At 34.6% G+C, this 12,115-nt stretch overlaps 1 protein-coding gene across 1 annotated transcript; it reads right to left on the bottom strand.

Moving 5' to 3' along the window:
* Nucleotides 1,137-4,906, bottom strand: LOC109707248. The gene is made up of 5 exons (XM_020228392.1): nt 4,656-4,906; nt 4,423-4,545; nt 2,324-2,632; nt 2,061-2,222; nt 1,137-1,656 (listed from the first exon to the last, which is right to left on the bottom strand). Exons 1-5 carry the CDS (start codon nt 4,782-4,784, stop codon nt 1,396-1,398), a joined length of 984 nt encoding a protein of 327 aa, XP_020083981.1. The 5' UTR covers nt 4,785-4,906; the 3' UTR covers nt 1,137-1,395.

Here is a 12,115-nt window from a genome sequence, read left to right as displayed (position 1 = left end):
TCAAAGTTCTTACTCCGAGGTCATTCGCGAGTCGGGTGAGAGCAAAGCCCGCAAAATGTTTTGAATTTGCTAGCCAGTTTTGAACAACAAGATATGTAGCATGTAAAGCTTCTTTGGTATTCAATCTCCAATGGCTTAATTACATTTTTGGTCAATCTATGGCGCCAATAACATATTAGTACTTAAATTTTAATTTGTTGCAAATTTTTATCTCGAATTGTATAAATTGTTGCAATTGAGTTCCACAGTGCAGTTTATTTAGTTGAGTAAACGCTGATGCGTCGTTGACATGGAAGTGATATAATGGCTTAATTATCGTTGTGTTGTCAATCACATTACTGTTACATCAGTTTCACATTAGTGACATGTTGGTATTTAATTAGCTACATTGGATTTGAGACGTAATTGTAAGAATCTACAAAGTTCCAGCCATATGCAATCTTTAAATGAGTCCCGTCCCGAATATCAGAAATATGACATTCCAAGGTGCTGAAACACAACCACTTCCTGGAAAATTACAAAGTCATTGTTACAAGAACTACGAAAGAAAGGAGCAACATGTCAGAACACAGTTACACACTGTTTAATCACCGCCAAACAATAAAATTTTAAGGAAAAATCTGTCTCAAACATCAACTGACTTAACTTTGCGAAACAGCACTGTTTGATCTGAGTTCAGCCTCGAAAGTTTCCTCTCAAAGCTTCTTAATACATGAACTGATTGAATAGATTCTCAACTGATGTTTTACTGTCAAGTTACAGAATCGAACACAGTAAACTCCAATTCGAACAGTGTTTCCTACAGCTGGGTGTCAATGCATTCGAGGCGCGTTTTACCTTTCTACTCATGCGAGTGCATCTTGTCGCCTTCCTAATTTCCAGAAACTCCAGTTTACGCCAAAATCAAAATCTATTCCGACGATGATAGGGATAGAGATAGAAACAGTTATGCCACCCTACAACAAGCTCAACCAATCACGGTAGACGTTTTGAACTATTCATGCCTGTTACTCTGAAAGATTAAGCTATCAGAGAACAGTTACGTTAGTTATTGTTCAATCTGTTCAAATCTTAGTTTTGCTGATTGTGCATCAAACTTTGAATCTTTGATACTAGTCAGCAAGTAGAGAGATCTCTAAATTCAAATACGTAGTTATGCAGTTACTGCCTGAAGTTTGTTATTACAGAGTGAACATAGATGCTGCTCATGAGGGTATATATACTGAAGTGGGTACAATTCCCAGCAATGTAGTAAACTGAAGAAAGAAATCGAACATCGCTAGGTGAGAAATCAACAAAATTAACGCCAAACATCAATGGCGAAAAGAAGCTGGTCGGTGAACACCGATACAACTGCAGATGTTCAGAGTGCATCTGCAGAAGACGAGGACGTCGTTAACTTATCTGTTCGATAACTCCATCTTCTTCATAGCCGTTTTCACTATCATCCGAGTCACTCTCTATTTTCCCGAGTGGAGAAGAGAAATCCAAGCACATTCCCTGCATGACTTGCTCATACGATGCCGACAGATCCTGCGAAGTTAGCTGGTGATACTCAACCAGCTGGTGAAGGCTCTGATTTTCTCGCAGGAGGTTTGCATTCTCCTGCGCTAATCTTGATTTCTCAGCTAGTAAAGCCTCCAACTGAAGCCTCACCTGCATAAAAAATGCATCAAAAGATCAGCAAAAATATGCACATAATCAGCAAATTTCGGTACATCAATAATTCTGTGAACAATGATTTGTACTTTTTGACTATTGAAAAACATTTTGAAGAATATGTTGTATATATAGTTAACAGATGTTTCTTGCATGAGGCGCATATAAATATACATATAGTAGAGGTCGGAAAGTAATTGCACACTGCTACAATTACTGGAAATTTCATTGACGAACCAAACACATTAATCTGGTATTCCTAGGTAATATATGACAATTTTACCGTGCGGACCAAACAGAGGAATGTAGCGTTCCTGATATTGTCAGATTAGTGAAATTCTCACATTTCGTCATAATCAAATGATGCTAACAACATGCTTCCTAAAGCGCGAAGCAATTACCAGGTCATCTTCTTCTGAAACTCCTTTCTCTATCCCTTCGCGAAGCCGCCTATTCTCCTCTTCAAGCAAACTACACCTCTCTTGCATAAACAGCAACTCCGATTTTATCGTCTTTAGCTCTCTCGTAAGAGAAGACGCTTTAGTTGCCATTGATATCGCAAGCTGCGTAAATCACGAAGGACGAAAAGCGGAAAAAGAAAGCCTTTAGTCGTGAAACTTACTGCAAAAAGAAAAAAACAGATGCAGTAGTTGTGTATTCATACATTTTTTGCCTGCTTCAGTTTAGCACTTCGCAGAACATCTGAAGAAGTGTGCTTATCATTTTTATCTTGACACTCATCAGAAGCTGCCTCTTCTTTGTTTTCATTATGCTTGTCGGAATCGATAGCTTCGTTCTTATCGGTGTGAGCAATAACTTTGTTCTTATCGGTGTAAGCTGAATCGTGTTTTTCGGGGATCTCGGCGGAGCCACAATGCCTCTTTGCTTTTGGCCCCTCCTCCTCATCTGTTCTTTGGCTCTCTCCTTGCAATTCTTTTGCTGCTACAGAGGCTTTAGCTAGAGCATTCACTTCCTGTTATTGTTAGGAATATAGAAAAAGTAAAGCAAATGCGGCTAAATTTAATGCTAAAACTGAAGTAAATGAAGTTACAGCAGCAGTTTCAAAATTAAGCAAATAAAGATATCATAACCAAATTTTTGATTATCCAAAGCAATTAAATCATATAAATTGGCAGTGCCAGTGCTCAACTATATGGCATTTTTAAATAATCTGATCTAATTTTCTTGTAATAGACAATCCCTTAAATTTCCATGCTTTCAATTGCAGTTATTTTCGTCAATTACATATGAGACTTTGTTACGCATAATGGTGATTTTGTTGAATTCAGGGCTATTAGGCCAAAAAATGTTATGGAGAAAGTACGTAAAGATGGTTTAATTATATAAAATAACCGTTGTGTTTCAAATGCTAAAGCTACCAGAGAACAGTATTTTTATATTTTTATATTTAACTCTTTCTTTTACGTCTGGACTTGAGACTTTATAATAGGTCTAAGACATGGACTAAATTAAATGGGAGGCAATTAAATAACACTAGAAACCTGGTGGAACTTGACATAGAATGTGTCACTCCCAAAGCGATAAAGGGGCAAGTTTTTGCAGATCTACTGGCCCATCAAAAGACCAACTCGAGCTTTCTGAAGAAATTCCTGGTGAGATATGACCGATGCTTTTTTCGATTGATTTCGTTTCTTTTTCTATTTTAGAAAAAAATTCACATAAGTGAATACAGCCTTGATCATAAGATCTCCTGTTCTGATACCATATTAAATTATATGAAACAACTGTTGTACTCCAAAAACTTAAGTTACTAAGTAAAGTTGTTTTTATATTTTTATATTCAACAAAGATATCTCAGCTGAATGAGTGCAATCAACGCGACATACTATTCTTTATGGAAACAAATGGAATATTTTTCTACCATACGTAATGCATACTACTTGCAATCCTAAACTGTAATGCCCCAATAGTCTCACATTGGATGAGAAAGAAATTCTTATTTGGAATATATGAGGCCTCGCACCCTAATAATAATAACTTGACTTAAACATTTTGCACCGGTAGTTTGGACTGAACGAATTATTATTACTAGCGAGTCGGGTTGTTATATTTGAGATCAGAGCTGAATATCAGCGGGAAGTGTGAGAGCTAAGTCCTATACAGGACAAAGTGCTATACTATAGATTTGGTAGGAGCCACCTCTGGGAGTCTATATGTTTGTGATCTGGTTTGGACCTGACGAGAACATCAGGATCTAAATAGGAGGGACGGTGGGGAGTCTATGAAAAAAGGATTATGATGGGATGGAGAATCTATGAAAAAAGGGTTTTGATTTGAAATATATGAGGTTTCACACTCTATTAGTAATAACTAGGTTTAACCATTTTGGGCGGTGGTTTGGACTGAACAAGTTATTATTACTAGCAGGTCGCAGTCATTACACAAACGAAGCCTTAATCATTCTCAGTGGCTTTTTAGACAACCGATTTTACGAACCCCCAACTCGATTAAGGAAAATAAAAACAAATAAAGCCAACTAAAATTTAATTGAATAGTCAATTTTTTTTAAAAATAAAAGAAAAATTGAGGGGGTCTTCAAATCTCCATTCATCTTTCCCTATATTTGGATAAATTAAAAGGACTAATTTTTCCTCTTATAAAAGCAAATTCACCACAAATTCAACACACCAATCAATCCAATCAAATTAAGGGCATCAACAATTTCATCCATTAACATCCAAAAAGAGCAGAGGCATTTCCACAAACACTATGCCAGCAACAAAAAACAGATTCAATTTTCACCTGTTGCGCCGCGCTCAGCGTATCCGAGAGCTGAGACAGCGACGAAGCGACCGAATCCAGCCCCCTGATCAGGAGAAGCGAATCCTCCCGCGACCGCTTCCCGCGCTCGGATTCCGCTCCGCACTGTCGAAAAACAGCACCTCCTCCGATTAAAAACGAAATCGAAAAAAAAAAAAACAAGGAGGAGAAGAAAAGGATCAAAATTGGAAGAGGCGCGACGGGATCGGCGATACCAAATGCGCGGCGGGATCGGCGGGGCGGTTTGCGGGCCTCCGATCGTCGAGAATGGCTTCGACGCGGTTGCGGAGCTTGCTCCAGAAGCGCTCTTCGGAGGAAGGGGTTATGAGGGATGCTGAATCCATGGAGAGAGAGAGAGAGAGAGAGAGAGAGAGAGAGGTGATTGCAACGGCTACAAGGGAGGAGCTTGAGCTTGAGTTAAGGAGGAGGGGGAGAAGTTTTTAAACTTTAAAAAGAGAGCGCTCGCTCTAACGGTCCGATCCACATCATCCACTGGTGGTGGTGTATTTATTTGTGTGTGAGTTCAAAAAGGTGAAATTACTAAAATACCCTCCTAAAATCCAATCTTATTTTAGTACATTTTAGGAGAAATAGAGATATTTGAAGGAATTTTTTTTAAATTAATAAGAATACTTTAATCATACGGAACAAATAAGATATTTTTTGAAGTATGGATAAGATATTTAGTCATACAGAATAAAATACCCTTCTAAAATTTAATCCGGTCGGCAAAATTTAGGAAAAATAGGGATATTTCAAGGAATTTTTTAAATTAATAAGAATACTTTAGTCGTAGAGAGTAGATAAGATATTTATAAAATTTTGAAGAATATGTTAAATATTATTTTTTTTATTTTTTTGAGACAATAATGTATAAAATTACCTGAACTGCGATCATTTGAAGTCGGCTATCAAATTGTTCAAAAATTTGATTTTATTATTTAACTTTTTAATTTATTTAATTTGAACCCGTCAGCAGCACTTTGACGATAAAATTTGAATACTTGGTCGAATTTTGAAGTCAAGGTATTATTGACCGACTCAAATCAAATAAATTATAAAGTTAAATAGTAAAATAAAAAATTTGAAGGTTGGATAACCGATTCAAAGTCAATAATTCAGATAAGTTCTATACGTTTTTTATACTATGGATAAAATGTGGGTTAAATTACAAAAATACCCCTTTGTATTAGGGATGTCAATGGATATGAATATATGAGACTTTATTTGAAACTTAATTGATTCATATTTTCAGCTATTTTTTTTTTTAAAATAAAGCAGGTATCATATTATCTTTCTCTCTAAAAAAAAGTTTAAAATTAGGTAATTTACAATAAACAAACACTAAGTTACTAAAAATGTCAAAAAATTACTTACAATATAGTTAAGTTTCAACAAAACAAACAACCAAAGTGGTGGAATCTTCCTTTCAAAATTTTGTACTTCACTGCTCTTGAGTTTATCTGCATTTACGTTTCACTAATCCAAAGCAAATGGATCTTACTGGAGCTCCTTTCTAGATCGACTCCAAAATGATGGTAAGTAGGGGCCAAAAATAACATAAAAAAAATATTTTACTCTGAATCTCTTCCAATCCACTAAGAAAAAGTAGCGGAAGGTGGAGAACTCCTTCCGTCTTTTGATCTATTCTACTATGCTAAAATTTCATCAATAATTAACTCCCATTCAGACCCATCCGGAATAGACTAGTAAGTGAAGGCAAAAAATAAGATAAAAATTAGGTTAAATTACATAAAACTCTCCTGTCAAAACTCGATTTTTTATTTTTTCCACTATCAAAACCCACACTTTGCCTCCTTGTAAAATGAACAATATTCACAGGAGAGGTACGGTGTGTACTGTGATAATAAAATGACCATTTTGTTCCTCACCATTTTCGTCTCCTCCCTCATCTTCCTCAACTGCCGCCGCCTCGATCGGCAAGGTGGAGGAAGGCGAAGCAACATGGAAGAGGGCGGTTGGCATAAAAAAATATTTTATAACGGAACCCTAACGGATCACTAACGGTATGGAGTGAAGTGCATATTTTTCATTTTACAAGGGGGCAAAGTGTAGGTTTTTAAATGGCAGAAGGGGAAAGTGAAAAATCGGATTTTGACAGGGAGTTTTCTGTAATTTAGCCTAAAAATTAACCTATTATATGGCCAAGTCTTTCCTTTAACTTTATTTTATGGCTAAGTCTTTCCTTAATTGCAACCATGCATTCAAAGTCTAATTAAGAGCATCTCATGGTCACCATTGACAAAATTGTCCATCTCCATCTAGAAGCACTTTTCCTTGCACTTTTTTTTTTTTTTTTTTTTTCTTTTTCATTCTTAGATTTGGTAAAACTACTAGCCTCCTATATTCTTTGTTAAAACTAGCTATATATGTAAGGTCACTCACATGATCAACCATGCATATAGCCACCACTTGATCATATGCTAATGCAATTACTATGTGTGCTTGATTTAGTGCTATTATTAATGTATTTGACTTTCCCTTTAAGCTAGACCATGTGTTCATTAAGCTCTACTCAATCCATAAAATTATTTAAGCATTTTACCAAGACTCTTTGAGTTCCCTTAGTTATGATCTCAAAAATGATTAGGTTGACCGCGGTATCGCTTATTCGGTGCGACGAGCACTAATTAGCTTAATGGTTGCATTACTAGCTAATTCAAGTATCTTCTTGGGGAATTACTAGGTTTTTGATCCATCTCAGTGAAAGATATTACTTGAACTGGTTCCAACATTTTCATATGATTTTTAATTTTATTTCACTATAATCTATCTTATCCCTGTTACGCTAGATTGATCGGTTATATATTCAGCTTCTTTTGTTCTACAACATTATGGATTTCAACATTATGGATTTCAACTCCCATTATTGATACTGACCGTCCCTAGAGCAAGTGGCAAAGGGCTTGGTGGTTGGTAGCCGAGACCCAAGTTCGAATCCTAGTTGATTCACATTTCTAGCTAAGTTTATTTCTAATTGAAATAAACGAAGCGGGTAGCGTGCTACCTATCTCTCAAAAAAAAAAAAAAAAAAAAAAAACTCCCATTATTGATATTTGTTGGTCTTTTTATTTATTACTTTTGTCAGCAGCAGAATACTTCGTCTGATTTTCGTCGTGCCCGTAAGCTTGACATGCTATACATAAGTCTTAAGGCAAAAGGTTGAGTCTTTGAGATTTCATGTAGATGAATCTTTAGTGCATTTGATGTTGGGGACTTGTTTAAAGTATAATTAGCTTGTTAAGTAAAATTTAAAGAATGCAATTTAATTAATAAATATCTCTTTAACTCCTAGTTAAAAGTGGATGTCCCAACTTAGACTAATACACAATAAGCGCAAGATTTGAAGGTATAGTTAAGTGTGGACTCTAGATATTTTAATAGGCTAAAAATGTGGAATAGTTAAATAAAGCTAGAAATCTGGTGGGGCTCGAACTTAGATTTTCTATTATGATATTATGTTAAAACGTAAAACAGATGTTGTCTTGTAGCTACAACGAGTCTTCAATTCGAATCATGTACTAAGCATAAATATGCTACGTGCATAAATATTGGACCTTCTATTGCGAAAGAAAAAGAAAATAGCCAAGGTGTTAGACTCTCGAACTAGTCGATATTTGAAGATCAATTATCAATTGCCTATTTTTTTCTTTTCTTAAAGGGAAATGGATGTTCTTTTCTATCTTTTCTTGTAATAAAATAAGAAAGAGTGACTGATCGTATCCGACACAGCTGGCTAAGAGTTTGATGGTTAGTATTTGAGATCTTAAGTTTGAAACTTAGTTGCTTCTCATTTCAAGCTTGGTTTATTTCTAAAAATGAACGAAATGAATAGCTTCTTATCTTTCTCTCTCAAAAAGAAAAACAAAAGAAGAGAAAAGAAAAGAAAAGAAAAGAAAATGTGAGTCTAATAACAGAAATAAAATATGTGTAACGCCCCCAATAGTTCCATATCGGATGGGATACTGATTCCGATCAGTTTATATGAGACCTACACGCTAGTAATAATAATCCGGCTCAAGCATTTTGGGCCGATGGTTTGGGCCCAACGAGTTTTGGTCCAACGAGTTATTGTTGCTAGCTGGTTGGGTCGTTGCAATTGGTATCAGAGACAAACACCAGCCGGAAGTGTGAGAATTAAGTGCTATGCGGGACAAAGTACTACACCAACGGATTTGGTGGGAGCCATCTCTTGAACCCGTAAGAGCCACTTCTAGAATCTCACATCGCCTGGTAATGGTTCTGCTCTGTCTGTCTGTGATCTGGTTCGTCTAAACAGGAGGAGTTTGTAACGCCCCCAATAGTCTCACATCGGATGTGATACTGATTTCGATCAGTTTATATGAGACCTACATGCTAGTAATAATAACCCGGCTTAAGCATTTTGGGCCGATGGTTTGGGCCCAACGAGTTTTGGTCCAACGAGTTATTGTTGCTAGCGGGTCGGATCGTTGCAATATGTTTGCTTGTTGTGTACATGATGTACATTAACAAAATTTGAGGAACTTGGCATTTAAAACACAAAACAAGCAGATGCATGGATGTCAAATTCAAGCACTCAGAACTCAACCTGGTTATTATTATTATTTTTTTAGACAAAGTAAGATCAGTTATATAGAGTAGGGCTACTATACTCTTATGAGTAGTGGACCCTTACTACTCATAAGTTGTTTTCGATGATAGAGCTTCCGAATCGACGATCCACTCCGTTAAATATGATCTAGAGTATTTGAAATTTCTAGAAAATAAATTTCGTAATTTTTTGAAATCATAATAAAGTCCATCAAGCGGGCATAAAATGAACGGTCAAAATCGAACGACGTCCTAAAAATGGATGATCGGATCCCTCAATTAACGATCGGAGTTATTGATCTTTATCTAGGTAGTGAATAGAATTTTCTATCAAAAATTCAACATATTCCGATTCTTTTCCACCGTTAAACTAGCAAGTATCCCATACCGGCCGTTAAAAATTGTCAATTTTGTAAGCTTTTGATCATAAGGTAAATGATGTTGAAAAATTATGAAATTTAATTTCTAGAAGTTTTAAATGCTCTAGATCATATTTAACGGAGTGGATCGTCGATTCGGAAGCTCCATCATCGAAAACAACTTATGAGTAGTAAGGGTCCACTACTCATAAGAGTATAGTAGCCCTACTCCAGTTATATATATGTATATATATATATATATATATATATAACTTCTCAAAAGAGACAAACTCCCCAACCCTAGCATATTAATTGTCAACCTCAAATAAATATATTGTATAAAAAGGTTAATAAAATTGTTTTTAAGATGTTGACTTGAGGCACTGTGGATTACGTGAACTATGGTTCATTTTAGGCCCCCTACTCAATCTTCAAAGGTTTTAATTTTTAATATTCTTTCTTTTAATTTATTTGATTTATATCATTTGATGACTACTTTATTAGAAATTTGGGCATCTAACTTGCCTTAATTACCACATAGTCACATGAACTTGTGAAATACTAGAATCAAGTTCACTAAACTAAATAACATACCTAAATTTCCATAGTGAAATAGCTAGTAAATTGAAAATTTTTTTTAAACTTTGATAGGTTTAAAATTTTTACTAAAATTTCATCTTAAAACCTTTACGACTGAGTTCCGAAATTGGTGCTCACTTCATTTTATAACAAAGTGTTCGTTTAGAATTGAGGATCATTTAACATTGTTAGGTAAAATAGTGTTAAGATAAAAGCATATGAGAATACGTTTATGTCTTTTTTGAAGGCCCATCGAAAATAGGCTAAATAGCACGTTTGGCTCTCAAACCATAAAGTGTTTAACATTTTGGACCATAATATTTAATTTATTATAATTTTTAGTTCGATTTTTAAATTATCGCAATCAAATCTCACAACTCAATTTGATTGAGTATATATTGATGTGTTGTTAATATGAATGTGATGTGGCAGTGTTGTGATTGATAATACGATAATAATTAAGATATTACATTTATTTCATATCAGCGATAATTAATTTTTTTAATCAACTGAATTAGCTTATGAGACTCGATTGTAATAATTTACAAAGTTCAAATTAGAAATTACAATAAATAAAGATTGAGAAAAAAAAAATGTGACCCGCCTCATAGTTTAAGGACCAAAATTGCAATTTAGCCCAAAAAATATATCATACTCAAGTTATATTATAATAAGTATGAAAACGATCAGAGTATTTTTCCATCGTATTCTCACTGTAAGTAATGCAATCTCTCCGCGAGTCTAAGGGGCTATTTGGCTGCACGCAATTGCAACTACATTGCTGTTGTAACTGCATGCAAATCCAAATCCGTCATATATTTTGATACATTTTAATTCAACAATTGCAGTTGCAACTGCACGAGGAGTCTCAACTGTAGGAGTTGGAACTACGCCTAATTTGTCCATAGCTCTAACTATAGCACTTGAAAAGCATAATTTTAAATAAAAATAAGCTTACCTCTATAATAATTGTTTAAAAAGTTTTTTTTTCCCCCTTTCCTACATAAGAGGTAATCTAACCACCCAATATAAAAAATAATAAAAATTTATAATATGCTTTTCAACTGCATGCAACTATGCAACACTTTCTACCGTAACCAATCAACTAAAAATATAAAATTATTAATGGTGTATTTTCACTTGAATGTATTTTTAACTATACTGTATTTATATTTATGTGGTACCAAACGACCGCCTAATTGCAGCGTGACATATCCAAAGTTCATTAATTAATTAATTAATTAATTAACTGCATATTTTCAGGGTCAAATAAAATAACAAATCCCTATCAAAACTTGGGCAAAAAGAGCAATTCATGCCTCGTTCTCGGCACGATGATTGGAGCAAAACTCCTCCCCCAAAATTATACCTTTAATCACGCCCATATCAACCCTAGCCCATGTGCTCTAAACAAGTGTGATCTCAACATCACCATGTGACACATTTTGTCAACAAATCCCCCATTTTTCTCTTTTTTTTTTCCATTTATATATAATCCTCAAATTTGAGATAAATTTACGCTTCCACCTTTCAATTTATTTGATTTGACTTAATCAATCGTATTTTAACTTTAAAATTTAAATGCAATTCATACAACTGTAAACTTATTATAGTAAGTAATTAGCTTAAATTTTAAATCAAACTTGTTTACCGACTCAAATTAAACAAATTGAAAGCTGTGGATCGTAAGTGCTAACCAACTATCTTAACAGTATATGTGTTGATAGAAAAAGCGCACCCATATATAGCACTAATTATTAGGTCTCTTTTGCTAGATCTGTTGTGAACCATTGCCCCACTCAACTTACTGGGCACAACCTAACTTAAGTTATTGGTCTCATCAGTTTATTGCCACATAACAAAAAGTTAGGCATAATTTAGTCAATAATAAGTATCTAACAAAAGATTGGATAGTAAAATTAAAATTTTAAAAATTTAGATAGTTGATTTAAAATGGTTTATAATTTAAATAAATTTTGTAAGATTTTACTATAAAATTAATAATGCTTTTTGAAGTTGTTGAGTGCAAAAAGAATAAGGACTAAATTAAGTCTCTCCACGACAAGAGAACATGAAGAGAATCTCAGAAGAAGAGATTAAAATATTTAGGCTAAATTACACCGCAAATCCTAGAACTTTGCAAA

Source organism: Ananas comosus, linkage group 3, assembly GCF_001540865.1.
Source record: "Ananas comosus cultivar F153 linkage group 3, ASM154086v1, whole genome shotgun sequence".
Classification (NCBI taxonomy): Eukaryota; Viridiplantae; Streptophyta; class Magnoliopsida; order Poales; family Bromeliaceae; genus Ananas; species Ananas comosus.
This window is presented reverse-complemented; position numbering and strand designations above follow the sequence as displayed.

Excerpts from the sequence above, each read along its gene's own strand:
- LOC109707248 (XM_020228392.1), bottom strand. The coding sequence starts at position 4,784 with ATGGATTCAGCATCCCTCATAACCCCTTCCTCCGAAGAGCGCTTCTGG. Across the intron at positions 2,633-4,422 it reads CGCTGAGCGCGGCGCAACAG|GAAGTGAATGCTCTAGCTAA; the intron begins GTGAAAATTGAA and ends TAACAATAACAG. Across the intron at positions 1,657-2,060 it reads TTTCAGAAGAAGATGACCTG|GTGAGGCTTCAGTTGGAGGC; the intron begins GTAATTGCTTCG and ends TTTTTTATGCAG.